The sequence below is a fragment of the Pinus tabuliformis genome, chromosome X (assembly GCF_031772625.1).
Source record: "Pinus tabuliformis cultivar Carrire ecotype Pingquan chromosome X, CPIR1, whole genome shotgun sequence".
Lineage (NCBI taxonomy): Eukaryota > Viridiplantae > Streptophyta > Pinopsida > Pinales > Pinaceae > Pinus > Pinus tabuliformis.
The window spans coordinates 264525270-264548652 of NC_142308.1; the positions used below are offsets into that span (position 1 = coordinate 264525270).

The 23383-nt window shown below is 29.6% G+C and overlaps 1 protein-coding gene across 1 annotated transcript; it reads left to right on the plus strand.

Annotated features, from left to right (window-relative positions):
- The first annotated feature begins 8643 nt into the window (after window positions 1–8643).
- Window positions 8644–10568, plus strand: LOC149139398 (RING-H2 finger protein ATL43-like). Its single transcript, XM_089447355.1, has one exon. It carries the CDS (start codon window positions 8894–8896, stop codon window positions 10139–10141), a length of 1248 nt encoding a protein of 415 aa, XP_089303481.1. The 5' UTR covers window positions 8644–8893; the 3' UTR covers window positions 10142–10568.
- Window positions 10569–23383: the final 12815 nt, after the last annotated feature.

Below are 23383 nucleotides of genomic sequence, written 5' to 3' on the forward strand. Positions count from 1 at the left end.
AATTCACCGCATGGAGGTGGATCCCTCACCCATAAACAACGGGGTCTCATACACCACTTTTGTGTTTGGCTTGGTCGTGACCTTAAAATTATATTACATCATACAACTTGAGTGGGACTAATGGTTAAGAGTATGTGCTCCTCATAGGAGGTCACATGTTCAAATCCAGAAGGGGGTAAAGAATGTATGCCTCTTTAGAGTTTAGTGGATCCCTTATCCCATAAACAACGGGGTCTCATACACCACTTTTGTGTTTGGCTTGGTTGTGAACTTCAAATTATATTATATCATACAACTTGATTGGGACTAATGGTTAAGAGCTTGTGTTCCTCATAGGAGGTCACATGTTCAAATCCAGAAGGGGGTAAAGTATGTATGCCTCTTTAGACTTTAGCAATCAAATTGTTGCGTAGGGGTCATCCCGTGTCCCATAAGCAAGGGGGTCTCATACAACACTTTTGTGTCTAACTTGGTTGTGACCTTAAATTTAGATTGTATCATATAGCTTGAGTGAGTCTAACAGTTAAGTGCATGTGTTTCCTCCTAAAAGACCACACATTCAAATCTAGAAAAAGCTAAAAAATATACACCTCTATAGACTTTAACAATCAAATAATTACATAAATACAAATATTTAAAAAAATAATAATAAATAAAATAATAAAATTCAATCCTTTATTTTTTCAAACTTATTAATTAATCATTTATTTTTTCAAACTTATTAATTAATCATTTATTTAGAGTAAAAATGTTTTCATCATAACTACTGCATAGATATGGTGCATAGCTTTATTAAAAAAATATCTATTTTATTATTAATCCTTTTTTAAATAGTAGAACTTTTGGTCACTAATTCTCCTCATAAAGCGCTGTGCCAAGGCAATGTTTTTAGTGATAATCTATTAATAATATTGTATATCAAGTTCTAACATCATACGTACACACTGCTAACTTCGTTTATACATTATTTATAAACACTTTTAAGTTTATGTTCACATCTATTAATAATATTGTGTATCAAGTTCCAGTATCATATGTACACATTTTGATTTTTTTTATAAACACTTTTAAGTTTATATATATATATATATATATATATTTATTTATTTATTTATTAAAAATAGATAATAATTAATTTTATAAAAGTAATTAATAAATATATTAGGTTAATAATAATTAATTTTATTATGAAATAATATAATTTTAGTGATTATAGATTTACGTGAATTATATTGTTATTAGAAATGTATTTCGAAATAATCACATCTTGATTTTTAAATGCATGTTTCAAACAATTTATTGTAATTCATTCTTAAGACAAGAAATGAACCACGATAAATGGTTCAAAAAATTATTCAAAAATCAAAATATAATTATTCCAAAATAATTTTTAATAAAAATATAATTTTATTATAAAAGTCAACATATGTAAATAAATAATAGCATTTATTTTTTAAAAAAATTAAAAAATTAATCACATTTAATTATATGACAAAAATTTTTTATTATTAAAATAAATGGTTAAACAAATCATTTTTTTTTTTTTTTTTCTTTTTTTTTTTTTTTTCAAAAGGTGGAAAAACCTATCAAACTCAGTTTGTCAAACCAACAGTGAGGACAACCATCTCTGGCTGCTATCCGCGAATGTCAGTTGACACATCAATGTTATCAAGGAAAACCACGCCACCTGAAATAACCCGCTGGTGGTCCGTAAGGGAGCAGGCTTTCACTCCTGCCAGATGCCTCTGGGTCTTGGGCCGTTAACCTGTTTCCTTACGTCCGAGGAAGACGAGCTCTTAGCCAAGCAGAAGCAGTTTTAGGGCATACTCCAGGCCCAAAACAAATCATTTTTTAAATAAAAACTAAATATCAATTTAATCATGTTTCATATATATATATATATATAATATTTTTTAAAAATTAAAAAATATATATCTTTTATAAAATATAAAAATAATAAAATAAAATATAACTTAACTAATAAAATTTAATGTTTACCCAATTCAAATTTAATTTTTTATTTTATTATTAAATTTTATAATATATATTTTCCATTTATAAAGAAAAAGAAAAGTAAACTTTCTCTATTTAAAAATTGGAACCGTCTGATCTTTTATTATTAATACTTTCTAACATAAACAATACTATATGTGACAAGTTCTAATACCTAGACCCACGCTTTAACTTTACATGCACTCTTACGCTTTACATAAACGCTTAAACTCCATACCCAAAAGTAAGTATGATCCGAGCGCTACGCATGCTCCAACTAGACCTGGAATTTCATGATATAATATTATATTTCATTTAAAAAGAAAAGAAAAGTAAGTTTTCTCCATTTAAAAAGTTCAAACCGATAAGACGCATTCTCTTGAATGTGTCATACTTAGGAAATAACTTATTTTGATCAAGAAGGATGCAATCAGAATCATTAGCTTCTTTTAACAAGACAACAATCTTTAGTCGTCGATTCTTATTATAAATGGAGAGGATGATGCTTATTATGAAAATTTAAAATAAAGATAATGTATTTTATGATTTTTTATTGATATTAATTAAGTGTATACAGTTTGAGTGGGTCTAATGGTTAAGAGCATCTGTATATTTTTAAGAGGTTATTTCAAAATTGGAGCGGGTAGAGTATGTATGCTTTCGTAGACTCAACAGTCAAATCATTGTGTGAAGGTGGGTCTCTTGTCCCACAAACAAAGGGATCTCATACACCAAACTGGAAACAAGGGGGTCTGATACCCTTGTCCTGCAAACAAAGGGGTCTCATACACCAAATTCGTGTCTGGCTTGGTCGTGACCTTAAAATTTGATAATAATAATAATAATAATATTTAGAGTGTTTGGGAAGTAGGAATGAAATCCTCCTCACCTAGGTTCAATTCTTGCAAATGACATGATAAATTGTTTACGATATGGATGGAATATGTATATTCTTCATATGAAATATACAACATTATATCTATAAAAATAAATATTATTTTTTTAATAAAGAAGAAAAAATAATGATAAATAAAATAAATTATTAAATCAAAATATAATGATAAAAAAATATATAATATCAATTTAACTAAAAATAAATAAATAAATAAATTGGTTTGATTCAAATTATTATATTGTAATTTTTTATTAATAAATTTATAAAAAATGTTTTTGAAAAAAAAAAATCATAATATACCTATCACATTAAAATAAAATTATATAATAATAATTCATATTTATAATATAATTAATAAACATATAATTGGATATAAATAAATAAATATGTGTGAGAAATATATATATAACATATAAATAGTACTTATAAATTCAAATCCGTTTTTACCCATGGAGAGTATTCAAAGCAAGTGTCTCTTGATCTGACCTTGACATGACATTGTGATGTCAACTCACATAAAAGAGAGTTACAGATCTCACTATACTTGGAACATTACATGCACTCTTTGATATATATATATATATATTCACAATTTTCTATATAGAAATATTTTGATTTTTAATTTTACAAAAAATCTAATAATACATATATATGGATTTGACATATTATATATATATATAAAATATCTCAAATCCATATATATGTATTATTAGATTTTTTATAAAATTAAAAATAAAAATATTTTTATATGGAGAAATGTGAGATCACATAATTATAAATAATATTATTAAAAACTAGTATATATATATATTATTAGATTTTTTATAAAATTAAAAATAAAAATATTATTAGATTTTTTATAAAATTAAAAATAAAAATATTTCTATATAGAAAAATGTGAAATCACATAATTATAAATAATATTATTAAAAACTAATATATATTTATTTTAACTAAAAAAATCAATTGAAAATATAAACCATTTTTTAATTTTACACTTTAAAAAATTACATCTTAAACAAATTAATCTCTCTAAATACTTAATATATCCTAAAATTAAAATAAAACTAAACTCCTCTAAACTAACTTCTAAAATCTATATTTAACTTTACCTATACACTTTTGCTTTACATGATACTTAAATTGCATACCTCAAAGTAAACATAGTACACTCTAAAGTTCCAACTCTATGAATGTACGAAGGATATTGACAATGACTAATTCATTATAAAAGGCAATACCTTCATGTCAACAATACCGCATGCTTGTTCTACGAAGATAAAACAATTATTCTATTTATTTATACAAAATTAATTACCTTTAACTATTAAATACATCTACATTCTGATATATATAAATAATTAACATTAATTTCTTTCATATTTATATTTATATAGTTGTGCATTGTAAACATAACTTAATTGCATCCATGTGTTGAGTTATAATCTAATTCAGATACTCAATAATCTAATCCATTGTCTCTTTTGACTTAGATCCTCAAACTGATTTAAATAATAAAGAAATTATATATGTATTTATATATATATATATAAGGATTGTAAAGGATAGTGTCAGAATCATGGCACACACCTCCTTGACCTTTAATGCTTTTTGTATTTGTATTCACCCCTCGAGTAGTGTGCTCAAGGGGATTGGATGTAGTGATTCTCAATATTCTCATGAAAACAAAACGACAGATATACATATATAGTAATTGCAGTGTGAAGGTGACTTGCCCTCTAAAGTGTACCAAAATGTCAAACAATTGCCACCAAACATGAGCACACATCAAAGTCTTCTTTATCTGGTTGATTATAATACGACGAGTCAGCATCAATTTGGGCATAGAGACTTCTCTAGAATATCCTCAAATTTCAAAGGAAACATTAAGTGCATAACATGGTAGGTCTATAACTCTCCCACCGGGCAAGGGCTCTAACCCTTAAGGGGTGAAGTGCTTCATTCAAGGTTAGAGAGTAGGCATTGAACTTAGAGGGTAAGCATTGAACTTAGTACATTTTAGGAGATAAAAGTCTTTAACATGTAATTGAAGTGATCAAGGTGTAGATTAGAAGTAACTTTTTATTGATCTTATGTGAATGTTTATAGTGTAGAGGCCTTTTGGATAGGGAATAAAAAGGTTTTTCAAAAGCTTTTAAGATGCAATTGAGTGGATGATTGATTTTGATTATTATATGAGTTTTGATAATATTAATATTTTAGAAGTATTTTATGAATTTTGATGGCATAAAGTTTGTTTGAATATGATCAAATCTTTTTAGTAAAAGTTTTTCAAGTTGTAGTTGAATTTTGGCGACAAAAGAATTCTGGTAGAAGCTCCTACGAAGTGAGTTTTAACAACATTAGTTTTTGTGTAAGTCTTTATTGAATCTCGATAGCATAGAGCCCCCTTGAATATGGCCAAGACTTTGTAGTACAAGTCCCTCATGTCCTAGGTGAAATTTGACAACATAAAAAGCCCTATAAGGCAAGTGTTGATCACATTAATTCTTTACAATTCTTTATTGAATCTTTGTAGCATAGAACCCCCTCAAATATGAACAAGTCCTCTCAGTCACAAACCCCTCTAAGTCCTAGGTGAATTTTGTCAACATAATAGCCCCAATAGAGGCCCTTACAATGACATGGCTAAATTTCCCTAAAATGTAAGGCTCGCCTCCTTTGAGTTAATATTGACAACACAAGCCCTTCTATGTCTTGGATTAATTTTAGTAGCATAAGAGATCCTTATAAAAGCACTTAAATGCCACCAACTTTAAAGGTTTTTTAACAAGTCCTCAATTATTCTTTTAAATGGAACTCCTCATTTTTTTCTTACAATGGACTGAAATTGTTGGGACAATTCACTTTTGAGGATTCCTTGATATTTTGCATTGATTGTGAAGATTAGTTTGCAAAACAATGTTACCCCTAATATACCATAAGCCTTTTTACAATGACAATGTCCATGGGCGTAATGCTCCCTTTAGTAACATAATGGATTATTAGTTGCAAGGTGATCATTATGCTCATTCCTTGAAAGTCCTTTAAGTAAACTATATGTAAGTATATCAGAAACGCCCAACATTTTGAGTGGACTCTCCATCCATCACCAAGAACAAGTAAATTTGTAATAAGGATAGAACAAGTGTTGGGGATTATGCTTGTTCATTAGGGATTCCATTCCCTCCTCTATGTGCCTTGTGTTTCCTATCTTGTGGCATCTTCGAAGAGTTTTTCTGACTAAAAATATTTCCTTCCTTTTGCACATTGGCTATGAGGACTAATTCTTGATGTGTGTGTGTGTGTGTGTGTGTGTGTGTGTGCGTGCGTGTGCACATGTGTGTCACATATCTTGTGGCATCTTGGGATTATTTTTACAGTTTTGAAATATTCCTTCTTCATATCCCACATTGGTTGTGAGGATTTCTCTACAACCCCTATGTGCATTGCCTAACTTGTTTTGTCTTGGATTAGTTTATAAGACTATAAAATCTCCAAGTTACTTCCTATATCACATTGGTTATTTGGATTACCTCTCTCTGTGTGTGTGCGCGCAATGTGTTCTCTTGGAATAGTTTATATGACTTTAAAATCCCCAAGTTTCTTCCTATCTCAGTATTGGTCATAAGGATTGTTTGCTTTTGTGTGTGTGTGTGTGGTGTTGTCTTGGAAAAGTTTGTATGACTATAAAAGCATGTTTCTCTTATCCTACATTGCTTGTGAATATTGCTTATGACCCTTGTTAATAACCTATTTGTAGCATCTTAGAATAATTTTACAATTAGAAAATCTTATCCATTCCTATCTCACATTGGTTGTGACAATGACTTCCCAACCTTATTCATTTGTATGTGTGTGTGTAGTGTTGTCTTGGAATAGTTTATACGACTATAAAATCTCCAAGTTCCTTCCTATCTCACATTGCTCATAAGTGTTGTTTGTCTGTATATAGCCTTGGAATAGTTTCTATAAAAATCTCATTTCTATTATCCTACATTGCTTATAAAAATTGCTTATGACCCTTGTTGATAGCCTGTTTTGTAGCATCTTAGAATAATTTTTACAATTATAAAATCTTACCTCTTCCTACCTGACATTGGTTGTGACAATGACTTCCTAACCTTTCCCTCGTTTGCATTCTAGCTTTTTGATTGATAATTTCTATAGCTATAAACTCCAAGGAGAACTCATTAGGGCTCTTTCAAGAGCTAAATGGGTAAACTAGTAAACAAACCTCCTTCAAGTGGTGGGGCTCTTGGTGGAACTATAAAACTTGAGGAGGACCCAAAATTATTTACATTAGGGTTTTTTCATAACTTCAATGGGTAATAGGTCTCCTTTGAGTTATAAGCCCCTCACCAACCTCTTTCAAACTAGCCTATAATTTGTAAACCTTCAATCAACCTCCTTTGAGTGGTAGGCCTCTTGGTGGAACTATAAACTTGAGGAGCACCTGTAACTATTGACATTAAGGTTCTTTCATAACTTTAATGTGTAACAGACCTCCTTCGAGTTATAAACCTCTCACCAATATCTTTCAAACTAACCTATTTGTAAACCTTCAATCAACCTCCTTCGAGAGGTAGGCTTCTTGGTGGAACTATAAAACTTGAGGAGCACCCATAACTATTGACATTAAGGTTCTTTCATAACTTCAATGGGTAACATACTCCTTCGGGTTATAAACCTCTCACCAACCTCTTTCAAATTAACCTATTTGTAAACCTTCACTCAACCTCCTTCAAGTGGTAGGCATCTTGTTCGAACTACAAAACTTGATGAGCACCCATAACTATTTACGTTAAGGTTCTTTCTTAACTTCAATAGGTAACTGACCTCCTTCCAATTACATGCTCCTCTCACCAACCGCTTTCAAACTAACCTATTTGTAAACCTTCAGTCAACCTCCTTCAAGTGGTGGGCCTCTTGGTGGAACTACAAAACTTGATGAACACTCATAACTATTTACATTAAGTTTCTTTCTTAAGTTCAACGGGTACAGTGACATGTTCCTCCAAACTAACCTATTTGTAAAGGTCCAGTCAACCTAACTTGAGCAACACCTATAACTATTTATATTAAAATTCTTTAATAACCTCAATGAATAACACACCTCTTTCAAGTTAAAAAGTCTCTCACCCACCTCTTTCAAACTAAGGTAACCTACCTCCTTCAAGTTAAAGACCTCTTTCACACTGTACCTACCTACTTCAAGTTAGAGACTTTTAGCTAACCTCTTTACTGTAAACTTCTAAATAGTCATAAATTTCTAAGTGATCATGAGTTAGAAAATAAGATATTTTCTCCCAAAAAAAATATTGACCACACTTCTAGACAGAAATAAACCCAAATGTAATCCAAAAAAATACAACCAAAAAAAATACTTAAAAAAAACAAATACCGTTAATTAGGGTGAACTAGAATGTGCCCTCCCATCACTAATTACAAGGAACTAGAACCTAACTTTAATGGTTATGGTAACTCAACCCCCCACTCCCTCCCACAAACCAATCGTACAAACCAAGTCTAAAGGAATTTTTACAGACTCAAGGAAGTCAATGGGCGTAGTGTTTAACCGACAAAGTTAGCAGAACAGCGAGGCTCTTTAATTCAACCAGACAAGCCAGCAGACACGGATTATAAACTATAAGATGAATTTTATAACCAAAGAATTGGTGTTTCCCTGCACATACACCGAGCGTCGGTGTCGTTCTGGCCCAACTGTGAAAAGTCGTCGCCACCAATCTCTTTACAAGTTTGCAATCCGCATCGCTAACCAAGCAATACCCGTGTGTGACGAGATCAGATTTCGATGGGTGGTTGGCGTACGGGATAAATGTGGGAGAAAGATAACCGAGCCCAGACGATAATAATCCCAAATTCCTCTGTGCACGGCGGAAATCTGTGGTTTTGATCTGGGATTTTTCTGTATTTCTGTTCTCTGAATTTGTGCAGGGCTCCAGAAAAATGTTTCAATTGAAGGATTGGGAGTGAGATGCAGTCATGGAGACGGCGAAGATTCATGCGTATTTATTCGTATTTTTGGTATGGATTTTGTGTGAGGGATCCGCGCAGCCGAACGGTCCCGTCGGGTCCGATGACCCGGGCGATGGCGGCCCTGGCCCGGCCTTAGCCATGTCGTTTCATTCCAGCATAGCGGTAACAATCGTCGTTTTAACGACCATGTTTACCTTGACGTTTCTTCTGCTTTTATATGCCAAGCACTGCAAAATCGTGGCGAGCAGAAATGAGCGGAGCGGCGGCGGCCATGGGAGCGCCAACCGAGCGCGGCCGGGTTTTTCGTCAGGCAATTTGTCCAGAAAGGATTCCGGCGTTGAGCGTTCGGTCATCGACGCGCTTCCGGTCTTCAAATTCGCTTCGCTGCAGGGGTTGAAAGAGGGGCTAGAGTGCGCGGTTTGTCTGAGCAGATTCGAAGGTTCCGAGGTCCTGCGATTGCTGCCCAAGTGCCGCCATGCGTTTCATGTGGACTGCGTGGATACTTGGCTTGAATCTCACTCCACTTGCCCCTTGTGTCGTCACAAGGTCGAACCCCAGGACGTGCTTCTGGTCTATCGACATGACGAAAATGTCGAAGCGGCCAAGGGAGGAATCGAGGACAGGGCGCCTCAGCTGCTGCAAGTGTTCGTGCAGAGAGAAGACGACGGGGTGGGGGCGGCGGCGGCGGCAACGGGGGCAGGAGCAGAGTCTGAGTCCTCGGGATTGAGAGCGGAAAACAGACAACAGTACGCGAGCGCTCGGCTGTCGGAAGCGGCGGGATCCATTGGGTGTTTCGGCAGCGGGAGAAAGGACGGGCTTTTGCTCACAGAGGCCGACGAGGAGTCGCAGAAGCTGCAATTTGCGCGTCGGTTTGCTCATCGTATTGTCGTGTCGGATGTCATGTCGCAGCATCGCTGGAGCGACAGGAAGCCTTCGGATCTCTTGTTCCTGAGCTCCCAAATGATCACAACCGAGAGCGGGCGCATGGGCTTCGCAGAAACAAAGAGCAGCAGATCAACAACTGAGAATTCACCGTCATCTGCTGAAATCGACAAAAAGAGATCCATGTCTGAGATCACTGGCATCACCAGATTTCAATCTCGCAGCACCCGAAACAACAATACTCTGCTTCCCGTTACTAGCTCTAACGCAGGGGATGAGCAAAAATGGTTCTCGATTGCCGGGAAGACTCTGCAATGGCTGGCAGGCAAGGGCAGCGGGGCTGGCAGTGAAACAGACAAGTTTCTACATTGAATTCCAGAACCCAAGATCTGGATTTCGCTGTCCAGCCACCCAACTTGACCCCATATAGAAATTGTGAAATTAAAAATCAAAGTGTGATTGATTGCAGCGGGTTTCATGATTAGGTTGAGCCTGTTCACGTGGGGTGTTTGTATGTATGTAAGGCCTGTATGTTGTTACCAGGTCGCACTCTTGGGGCCAACCTTGAATTTATTGGAAATTGATGTATGAGGAGTAATAAAAGTGATACATATCCAGCCTAGAAAGCTCCCCTTTGATGAAAATATTACTGTTGTGTGTAACTTTGATGATAATCAATATCATTTTTGTATTTGTATATGTTATTTTGGGCAGTGAGACTCTTTTGGAGTTTCTAGCTAATTTTGTTATTTGAAATTTTGATAATAATCAATATCATTTTTGTATTTGTACATGTTATTATTGAGAGTTGTTTACCAATGAAACTTTATCATTTTTATATGTGAACATGTTATTATTGATAGTGGTCTATAAATGAGACTTTTTAGAGTAGATTTATGATATCATTGTTTGAATATTACCATTTATAAAAATAAATATGGTTGAAGAATCATTATCTAAATGATTAAAAATTTAAAATAGTTTTTTTCCACATTCATTGATATAATTTTTATTATATATATAGATTTTAATATTAATAATTAAATTTATTTAAAATAGATTTTTTCACATGCATTGACATAAATTTTACTACTAAAAATATATTTTGTTATTAAAAATATATTTTATTTTTAAACATTAATAAAATTATTTTCTAATTTCTTAAATATATTAAATTTAAAAAATTGAGATTGAAATAAATTTATAATGTTTAATTAAGATTGAAATAAATTTATAATGTTTATTTAGACTTCTGGAAATAACAAAACATAAAATATTAATCTCAGCGATTTACATAGGCCTGATCTTGTTTCTTTTTAAAATATGGCTCTGCTTATCTGCAGTTTTAGATCTTGCATTTCAGATCCATGAGACATATTTCTATGTTTCGGATGAATGTACATTTTGACTCTTTTATATTTCTTATATAAATACAATTATGCTTTTTCTGTCCTGAAAAAAACATAAAATATTAAACCTACCCCATAATTAATTTTTATTTTCGAAATTTTCTATATCTCTCACGATGGCTAACAAATTTCATTTTAAAAATCTAAATCCCAATATTCTTTTTTATTATAATTGTGAAGTTTCTTCTGAGAACATGTACTGGAAATGTTGAACATTGCACATTCTTGCACACAAAAATTATAATTCCAATACTCTTTTTTATTATAATTTTGAAGTTGCTTGTCTCTTTCGAGTATTGACTTGAAAGGTTGAATCTCGCATATTATTACACATTTATGTACATAATATTAGAAATAATTATGTAAATTTATATTTTTAATAATAATTATTTATTAATAATAGGGGTGTTGTATGTTTTTTAATTGGGAATATATATTTAAAAAAAATTATTGGATAGTTTTCTCATTTAAAAGATAGTGTTTAAGATTGACATATTCATTTTATATTTCGAGTTTGTTAAGGTATAGTTTTAGTGGACCTAATGATTATGAGCATATGTATCTGCTTAAGAAATCACAAGTTCAAAATCATAAGGGTTTCTTGACAAACAAGAAAGTCTCATAGACCATCTTGGCTTCTAGCTTAGTCGTGACTTAAAAATAGATTATTATAATTATTAATAAAAATTCAACATATAAATAAATTATTATAATTATTATTAAAAAATCAACATATTATTTACACAAATAACATGTTATTATACTAGTGTTAGTGTGAGTATAATAGAGGTTCTTCCTCCTTTATTAAGTATGTAGTAGTCTAACAATTATGCTTTTTTTGCCTTAAAAGTTATGGAAATTCCGGTTATATTTTGAAAAAATCCCACTAGGATTTTTGTAAATCCAAGTAAAAGTTATTAAAATTCATAATTTTAGGTCATTGAAGTTTTTGATGGCGTTGAATCCATTTCCACCATCAAGAACATGATTCAAACACTTCCTCTACAAGATTTTTTGAAATTTTTTGGGGGCCACTTTTGATTGTCGGGGCAATTCCTCCGCTTCCATAGACAACTACTCCATTAAGTATTCCCCTTCCCTTAAGTACCCTGGTGAGCCGAATCTACAACTAAAAAAGTGATGGGAATATATGTTACAATTATTTATTTATTTATTTTTATGGAAACCATAGATGAGGTTGACCATATGCGGTCATAAATAAAAAAAAAGATGAGAAATCTTTCTAGGGGTCAGCCAAAGGATGAGAAAAAAGAAAATAAAGAAAAATTGAGAAAATTTTCTAAGGGTAAGTCAAAAGATGAGGAAACTTTATAGGGGTTAGTGAAAAGTAGAAATCAAAGAATGACTACCAATCACTAGATTTTCCAATATTCAAGTATTACTTGTTAAACTATACTTTTCAATGCTTAAGTAATGTTGATAAAAATATCCCAACAAACTATTTTCCATAAATTGAATATGTTGAAAAAAAAATAATACCATATATAAAATAATTTATAACATTAATATCATAATTTATGATAATAAAATACCTAAAAAAAACTAAATTTGATGCCATATAAAATAATTTATAATATTAATATCATAATCCATGATAATAAAAATATCCCCAAAAAAAACTCAATAAAAAAGCTGATAATGTCATAACATTAACATGTATTGCTCCAAATCATATTCTACTCAATGATAACATTGAGATTTAAATAGATATGCACTACTAGCAAAATCAAAGTCCTAGGTCAAAGGGCTAGCAACTTATGTTTATATGTTTAGCACAAAGAAATACCTCACTGTATGGTTTCATTAATGTTATGAATAGAATTTGATTTTTCATTGTATGGTTTCATTAATATTATGAATAGGATTTGATTTTTCAAATTGATATATTTAATTTCATGGATGACAAACCAATTATTAATATTAATATTAATATTAATGCCATATATATTCCCGATTTGAAAATAAATAATGTTAATGTAAATAGTGTTCACGAGTCAAATAGATAATGTTCACGAGTCGCACTTAGGAGATATTTAGTTTTGCTATCCAAGCTTTCTATTTATTGAAAACGAATATACAAGAATTATAGTGGACGCTACAAAGTTGCCCAGCCTTTGATTGGATGTGATATTATTATTATAATCCTATGACACACATTATGATAGCATTATATTAATATTATTTGTAACTTTTGTAATATTATTTAATTTGTAATGGTCATCTATATTAGTTAAAATATATATGGTTGGGTAATATTTTATTTTATATATAAAATTAAGATTATATATTATCTAAAATATATTAATTTATTATTATATTTTCAATATTGATAATGTGAGATATTTTCAATATTGATAATGTGAGATAGATTGTAGTTGAATTATTTAATGTTTTTTTTTAAATATATTTTTGAATTGATTTTTTCTAAAATAAAATTAATATATTTTTAATATTGATAATGTGAGATACATTGTAGTGGAATTATTTAATGTTTTTTTTTAAATATATTTTTGAATTGATCTGGTTTCAGAGATTTTTTTAAATAGTAAGTTTGATTTTTTTTATTCAATATATTATAATTTATTAATGTATTCAAAAACACATTTTAAATAATAAAATTTCATAATCTTATTAAAAAAATTATCATTCTCTTCAAAATGGTAAAAAATAAAATGGTTCAGTTGTGCTTATGAAATAGTGGTATTTTTTATAAATACTCTTTATATTAAAACACTAATTTTGATTCTATGAACTTGTCTTCTTTGAACATAAGAAAACAAGTTAACAACCTAGAGGCATTGGACAAAAATAGATGTATACTCCCTTGCAAACCATGAACAAGTTATTTTAAGTGGGTAAGTTTTTTTGAACAAGAGTGATGAGTGAATATACATTCATGGATAGTAACCAATGATAATCATCTTGACGACTGAGTCATGTTAGTTTTTGTCACCTTCACATTATGTGTGTGTGTGTGTGAAAGAGAAAGAAAGAGTTCAACAACCTAACTTTATTAACAATAGTAATAATTACAAACTAGTACAACCAAATTAAAAATATTAATGCGGTTGATATAACCCAAGGCTTCATAAATATAACCAAAAAAACTATTGCAACACTAAGAATGTCCTACTATTGCACACATTTACATGATTAACCATGTATAAAAAGGTTATGGGTCAACTTTAACTTAAGAAAAAGAAGGAATTATAAATGAATGTTATAAATAAAAATGAGGAACTTATCTTGGAGGAACTTATTAGAATTGTAATAATCTCAAATCCTTAGGAGATTGGTGGGCGGGGAGCCACATGGCAAGAATCTAATTTTTTTAATTTATTAAAAGTCCATGCAACCTAACAAACTCTTTAATGCCCTAAATCCATTGATAATCATCAAGACTAAGCATATGTTGAGCATATTCCCTTGAGAATCAATCTAGACCCTCAATTAAAAAACAAAAAAAGTCAACTGATCCTCTTCCACCTTAAGTTTTTCTTCCAGTTTTACAAATCTGAGATAATTATCCTGCTAAGTCCTTCTATATCTAGCTATGTGACCTACTATATTCAAATAATGTTTAACCTTGTGCAAACTTGTGACAGACTTGTACCATAATTAATAAAGTGAAAAAAATACATTTCACGTACAAAGTAAAATAAGATTCACAATCCCTATCATATAAATTGGCCTTAATAAAAACTCCCACTCATAAACACCCTCCTTAAAAATATATAATCTATATATATATATAGATATATATATTTATTAATTTGTATTTTATAAAGAAATAATAAACATCAAGTTTTAACAATAAAGATAATAACCACCAAACAACTATGCCACTTAAATAACTTTAATAAATGGTTCTTTGCATTACCTATATTTGCTAATGATAATTTAGGGACTACGTTGAAATGGTCGTTAATTTGTTATTTTTGGTAAGTATGAAATTTTCAAAAAAATATAAACTATTTAGGAAAAAAAGTGCCTGTCAACGCTGGTCCAGAATCTGTCACGTTGGTTTTTAGTATTACATTTTGGATAAAGATTTTTTCCAAAACCGTTAAGAGAAAGTACACGAATAGATATATTGTAAAGCTGAGACAATATAAAAGAGATATCAACCCTAACATTGATGCATTCATTTTGAAGGGGTTTTCTCCATTTCAATGGGATTTCGTACCTCTCGCCTTCCTTGGTTTTGATGTACAATGGTTTATTACGAGAGGAAAATGTTTCTTAGGAAGTAACTAAGTTTTTAAATGTAGTTTATATTGTTTTTCAATTTTGTTTGATGTAATCAAAATTTAACTAAAAGAATATTTTTTGATTAATTATAATTTAGACAAATTTTAAAAGATACTAATTTAATTTTTCATTTAGTATGGTTTTAACAAAATCATTATGGATTTCTAATTATCCAAACTATTTTCAAAGTGTTTTTTTTTTATGTTTAAAAATAAATTTTGAGAGATGTTTGTGGATTTAGTATATGAAGAATCATTAAACGTAACATTTTTACTAGTTTTTTATATTGTTAGTCTTCAAGCTTCTTTTTTTACAACATAATGGAGAGTGGTTTGTTAAGCATTTTTTTTCCCAGATCTTCTCCATTTGTCTCCCCCTTTTCTCTCTCTACCAAGATTCCCCTCTACATCCTCTTCTTAGAAATCACTAAAAAAAATTCTATCATGATTTATCAGTTGCCTCCTTCACTATGTGTTGTGGAGGTTATGAGATATTCATCAATAGATGATAAATGACCAAAGAGATTCTAAGTCAGTAGAACTAAAGAATTTCTAATACTCTACATAATAAAGATAACACTGTTTGACTTTAACTCTACAAAAACACAACAACTCCAAGAGTAAATTCCTTCTACAATAAGAAGATGAAGACTCCAAATACTATTTAATCCTAAATAAAACCTTTCATTTATCTATTATATGCTATAAATAAGAAATTAAATGACATGATATAAACTACCATTAAGTCAACTTAAACTCGTTATTGCCTTAACATAAGAGCCCTAGGGGCCTTAACACACACTCTCTAACTCTTAGATTAATGTGATCAACCATGGCTACATGTAAGGAGTAGAGAAATAAGATGGCCACTAGTAAAATCCCTCAAGTGTGTGGTTCATTTTGAGCATGTAGAGCTATGCCCTAAGCATTATCTTTATTCTCTATTGATACATTAACCTCTCACTTGTGTTAATATTTTCTTGTTATCACATCTAGGGATGTCATTAACTTGTCGCCTGATATTCTTTGGAATGTCGATCCCCAAGAAGTTACAGGCATTTCCTCTTATTCCAACAATGGTATTTAGTATAAAGTAAGCAATGTATATTATTTTGTACTTAGCCTAATAGAAACATCAAGCAAGACCCACAAATATTAAAAATATCATAAAGACAATCAACTCGACAACTCAACTCCAACACCTCTGGTTTGTAATTCACAATACTTAACCACTCAAATTAATGCATCAAACAAACTTATCATTTTACATATTTGTTAAATTCTTTAAACATGATGTAGTTAATATTTTCTAATTCATATTTATAACATATTTATATAATTTACAAAACATATAAATTTTAAAGATTGTAATGATTGAAAAACCCACTGCAATGTCTAAGGAAAAATTGAGTTACCAGTTTGAGTGAATGGTTTTATCCCTTGAGTCGTGTAATTAATGGCATCCCTATGATTGTGATGAAAGATGTAAACATTTTTACTCTTATTGGTTTTTAAAATTGCAGCTTTACTATTAGGTTTAATAGTTCAGAATTATGCCACGAATCAATATTATAAAATTAGTAGATAAAAGTAGGTTTACAAATCTAAGTTAGTCTTTAAAAAATAATAATAACAAATTAATTTATAATTATGAATATTATAATTATAATCTAATTAATTTATAATTATGGATATTATAATTATAATATGTGATATAAATATAATTATGATTAAAAATATATATTTTTATTATTATAATTTTTAATAAATTAAAAAAATAAAATTAAAAGTGAATTTCCAAAATTAATATTATAAAATTGATAAATACTATAAAATAATTATTCAAATTTAATGGTTCAATAATTTATAAAAAAATAAATAAAAAAATTAAAATAGACCGAAAGTTAATGTAATATCATAATAAGTGATAATTATAAATTAATTTTAGAATTTAAGAATAATATATAATTATAATTTTAATGTAATTAGATCTATTTTAACTCTGGATTTACTAAGTCTTAAGATGGATCAAATCTTTTGAGGTGCAAACCTTTTTTTTATAGTGAAAATAGATTTTGATTCTTCTAAGCGTTTGGTAGATCCAGAGTTAAGATGGATCTAAGTTGATTTAATTATTAATTTTTATTAAAACTATTATGATATATATGCTTAAATTTCTCTCCGTTTATATTTAAAAGAATTTTGTAAAATTTTCGTATATATATATATATATGTTTTAAAATGCGGAATATATGCTCACAAGGTAGAATAGATTAGGATGGGGCATACTAAGTCACTCTGTGATGTGAAGGTCACAGGCTTGAAACTCCATGGGCAAAAATTCAGTCATGTTAAGGGTTAGTGTGGCCTAGGCTGGGTGTGATTCCTAATGATTTTGACCACTCATATACCCCTAGGTAGGAGTTTCTCAAGCCACAGGTCAAGCCTAATGTAATCTCTGATAAACTCAAACCACTTGACAAAAAAAATGTGGAACATATTCTCATGTGCAATTGTGTGATAATTGAATTTAAAGTGGTAATTTAATTTTTCTACATTTTGATTCTTTTTTTAATATATTATCTTAAATAATATTCTAATAGAACAACTCTAAATGAGTTTTTGGGTCAATGAGATGTTCATTACTAGATCTTCCCGCACCTAATCTTTTGAGAGTGACAATAGTAAATTTTGGCAGATAATATCTTGAGAATGACAATAGTAAATTAAAATTACAAATGGGTAATTCTAAACCCTCAATGCCATACACCTCCTTTTTTAAATGTTAAAATATAAAAAATCATTGCAGATAATTCTAATTAATAAAATATTGTAAAATGAAAATTATTTTATACTAAAAATTAAAATTATTAAACAAATTCTTCAAAAGAAGTGTTATAATTGTAACACCATTTCATAAAATATTTGAAAAAATAGAATAATTTCAAAAATTTCATCATACCCAGGCATATCTATATTTATATATATTTTACTTACTTTAAGTTACATTAAGATCACAAGTAAATTAATGTCTAAATATACAAAATTAAATGATTTTTTTGTTACTAATGATTTATTCTCGAATTATAATATCTTAAACAATATTCTAAGAGAACAACTTAAAATTTAGTTAAAAAAAAAAACAATCAGCATGTTACTCACTTTCTCAAGTTATCACCAATGTGAATATCATTATGAGAGAATTGATATGCAATATATTAATTTCCAAACTCTGAGAATTAAGGGTTTTCATGAAGAATGCTTTCTTGAATAAGCTCAACAACATCCAAAGGAAGAGATAGTTTATAGTGGAAAACAATGGTGGGAAGAGTTTGTGGGTTAAGGAGATGTTCATTATTGAGAGTTTTCCATAGATAATATTCTGAAGATGACTGATAATTTTTTGAGGATGATGGTGGTAAATTAAAGTTACAAAATTGTAATTAGAAACTCTCGATAGAACTTGTCCCTGGATTCGTAAATAACAATCAAAGCCCCATCCAAATATTTCTATTTGGAAAAGAGAAAAAAATCATTGGAATTTTATGCCTTCAAATAGGCTACGTTAGAGATGAATACCATGGGAAAAACTATGGTTAAGAATACCATTAGAAAAACCATGGGTTAAATTGACTATTTTATCTCAATTTTATTTTAATTATTAACTTTATTTTATTTTATCTTTTTAATCTAATTTAATTTATATTTTTACTTTTATGTAATTTGATCTATTCAAAATGTTTACAACATGACATTACAACATCTCTTCCATACTGGGTTGTATAGTGCCTCTTTGTGCAACAATGAGAATTTTTATAAATAAAGAAAAAGAAGAGAAGAAAACTTCAATATAACAAAATTCACAATGAAAGGACTACTGAGTTGATACCACTAGTAATTATGGACAAATTACACTACACTATTAATGTGTAATGTCTTTATGGACATTTAGATAATGGACAATAAAAAAACAATAATGCATTTAGACATGCATTGGGATTGCTTGTCCACAGGGTATTGGATAGACTGTAATCAAGCCTTGTTAAGGCACTCCTAGATGTTAAGCAATCATTTCAATTCACTGCCCTATTAAGGTGTTATTCTTGGACATGACCATGAAGTAGCATTACCAATGCATAACTTTCAAAAAAAAACATTGAGATTGCTTTAGAAAAATGAGCCAAATTTACAATGAAGGACTACAAAATCAATACCAAATTACACTACATATTAATGTGTAGTATTTTTATAATTGTTTAAATACTGAAAAATAAAGAAACAATAATGCATCTAGACATGAATAAAGAATGCTTGATAAAATTGGAAAACTTAGATATGATTTCTTTGAGTGGTAAGTTTTGATTATGTAAATTTCATAATTCAAGCTCCTCATGGTTTTTTTAGGTCAGTAAATCCATTTGTGCATTCAAAAATTCATTCAAAACAACTAAAATTCATATTCCTACCAAAATTGTATCATTGGGTTCCAACTAAAAAATCTAAACTATTTAATAGTTAGACTGCACCCTTAACAAAATTGGATCACTATTTGTGACTTTATAGTTCTTGGTCTTGTGTGGCTTCAAAGTTGCCATAAATGTGTCAAAACATCTCCAAAAAAATGAAGTAATATTTTCCCTCTACAATTTTATAAAAATGATAATAACTAAAAATATGATAGTTTACAAAAAGGCCAGTAGTTAAGTAAAAAAAATGATAATAACTAAAAATATGATAGTTTACAAAAAGGCCAGTAGTTAAGTAAAAAAGGAATAAGGAAAAAAAAAAAAAACTTTTTACATCAACATTATTATTCAAATTGTTTTATTAAGACAACTCAATTAATGATCGTTATATTGTGAAGTATTATGTGAACAATGAGATTTAAACTTCAAAGCCATAATAAATCAAGCCCACAAAAAAAAATTATTATTAAAATATCTAAAATGCTAAAATATTATTAGATATTATAAATAATAATGATCAATCAAACTCAACAAAACTCAAAAATAACAAATAATTATAATTTTTAATATAACAATAAAAATCTATACACATAAATATAAAATAAAAAATAAAAAAATAAAAACTTAAACATATTAAAAAACCACAAAATCAATATCACTAACTATTATGGAAGAATTACACTACAATATTAATATGTGAAACAATAATGCATGTAGATAAACATTATGAATGCTTGACAAAATTGGAAACTTAAATATGAAATAAATTATAATAAAGCCATAAAATAGATAAAATTAATGTGTAAACAATAATGTATCTAAAAAGGCATTATGAATGCTTGACAAAATTGGAAACTTAAATATAAAGACCATAAAATAGTGTGTACTATCTTTACGAACATTCAAATCGTGGACAATAATGTATTTAAACACGTGTTAAGAAAGTTTAACAAAATTGGAAAACTTAAATAGGACAAAATTCACAGTTAAAAGAGCACAAGATCAATGCCACCGCAAAATCAATGCAACTACCCATTATGTACAAATTAAATCAATGCAACTACATCCATTGCATTGGACATCCATTGAGAATCCCTGACAATATTGGACCTAAAAAAGCAAAATGCATTGGGATGGATAAGGCATCAAAATGTTAGCATTCTGTGGCCTCAAATTATGGTTAGACATGTCACACAATCTACAATATTGAAGTATAGTTTTCATAAAGTTGTAAAATTGCTATGATTTTTAGGTGGTGGTTAAAATAATTTTTTATATAAATTATTTAAAAAAAATGATATATGATGTTATGCGAATATTATGTTAAAATAAAAATAAGATTATTAAGTGGGAAAGTTTTAATAAATAAATAAAATTGTTAATTTAAATATAAAATAAAAATCGATTCAAACATCAAATTAGTGTAATAGATATATTTGTCTTTGCGGCAGAGACTTTTTTCTCAAATAGATTTGACTATGAGGAATAGATGTATATTGTTAATCAACATCCATCATGTCACTTGCAAAAATTGAACCTAGGTAGGGAGGATTCAATAAATTCTTCCCAGCCACCCAAGATAATCCCAATTGACAACTACTAGGTTCAATATACTATCATATTCATGTTAGTATGTAATTTACAAGGTTGGGCCCATTTAAGTCAACTTAAGAATATATAGAAGGAAAAAAAACCACTTAGCGAAATTTTTAAAAAGTTGGAACTAATTTTCCAAAGGTTATTTAAAATTGGGATTAAGACCTAGCTTCAATATACTCAACACTAAATTTTCCACAAATCTAATAAATGTTCGAGGATAGTTTAAGAAAACATAACATAATATGAAGATTTTGAAGGGTATGTTAGGTGTTAAAAAAAAATGATGGTACAATAACTCAATAATTGTATAGTTAAATTGGCATTGAATTGCATTTTTTTAAGATTGTACTTGTTTAACAGATGACAAACGAGTGATAATGAGTACTTACAGAGTTTATAAGAAAAACAATGATGAACCAAGAAACAATATATCATAAAAGTACTTGTAAATAGTGATACCTAACATAACATGTAACCATTAGTCACAACTTGGAGACTTTTATTATATCCAAGGAAAAGTGAGAGCTAAAGAAGAAGCAAGCTTCATAGGGAAATCTACCAGTAATAGCATATCATATAATAAACTCTAAATAGTGACAGCTAATATGACATATAGCAATGAGCAATATCATGAACCTTTTAGTATATGTAAGGAAAGAATAATGTGACCATGAAAATATGTTATTCCCAAATTTTAATAATCATAATTATTCACTAAATTTTCAAGTATATGTTGTATACCTCTTCATTTCTAGTAACATGTTACTGCACCAAGAGATGTTGTATAGGATAGTAAGACACAAATGTTGAAATGTGACATAACATGGGTACCATCAAGTAAAAAATTAAACATACATATCATCCATTTAAAAATCTCTCTCTCTCACACACACACACACACACACATATATATATATATCGATCCATTAATCTAAGTGAACACAACTAAGCAACAAATAAACCAGATACCAAGTATAATTCACATTAGGGAAATTTTGAAGTCTAAAATGGGTCTCCTAAGAAAATTGTACAACCAAAATAAATTTTATAAAAACCAATAAGATTCAAGATGATGATGTCAACCATGGGGATGATTCACAATTTTTGGAGTAAAAAAATAAAAAGATTAAAAAATAATAAAATAATAAAACTACTTTTTCAACTCATATTTTCAACTTATCTCCGTAAGTTTTTACTCAAATTTCGAGTGGGAGTACTCATTGGATGCAAAATTTAGTTCCTCATCAAAAGATTGCCCATGTTTCATACTTTCGATGGACCTTACTCCACGAAAAATGAGAAATACATGAAAAAACGTGATTGCAATAACACTTTTCATGTATTTCTCATTTTTTTGTGTAGCGGGATCCATCGAAAGTATGCAACATAGGTACTCCTTGGATGAGAAATCAAATTCTGCATCCAACAAGTGTTGCCACTCAAAATTTGAGTAAACCCATAGGGAGATAAATTGAAAATACTAGTTGAAAAAATAGTTTTTATTTTTTCTGATCCAGATTTAAACAGAAACGCAACAAATTATAGATATAACCATAAATACAAAGATGCAGTAGAAATAGAACTTCATTTCATTAATATCAAATACTGAAATATGCTTACAAACAGAATGGAAATAAGACTAGCTTAGGCGATGGTAGCTTATCTCTGAGAAGAGATGTGGCGGCTACATGCCTATGAGCTCCATTACAATGAGACTCAAGGGCCTTTTTATTATTGAACAATAAGAGAAAACCGTAAAAAACCAAAACCCTAACTCGAGGAGATGTAACACCAAGAGTTTTTGGGCCCCGTTGGGGTGAGTTGGACAGCTAACTTCCCAGGGTCACAACTTGGTCATATTATCTCCCT

What these genes read in the sequence shown, in the direction of transcription:
- LOC149139398 (XM_089447355.1), top strand. Translation starts at nt 8,894, where the DNA reads ATGGAGACGGCGAAGATTCATGCGTATTTATTCGTATTTTTGGTATGG.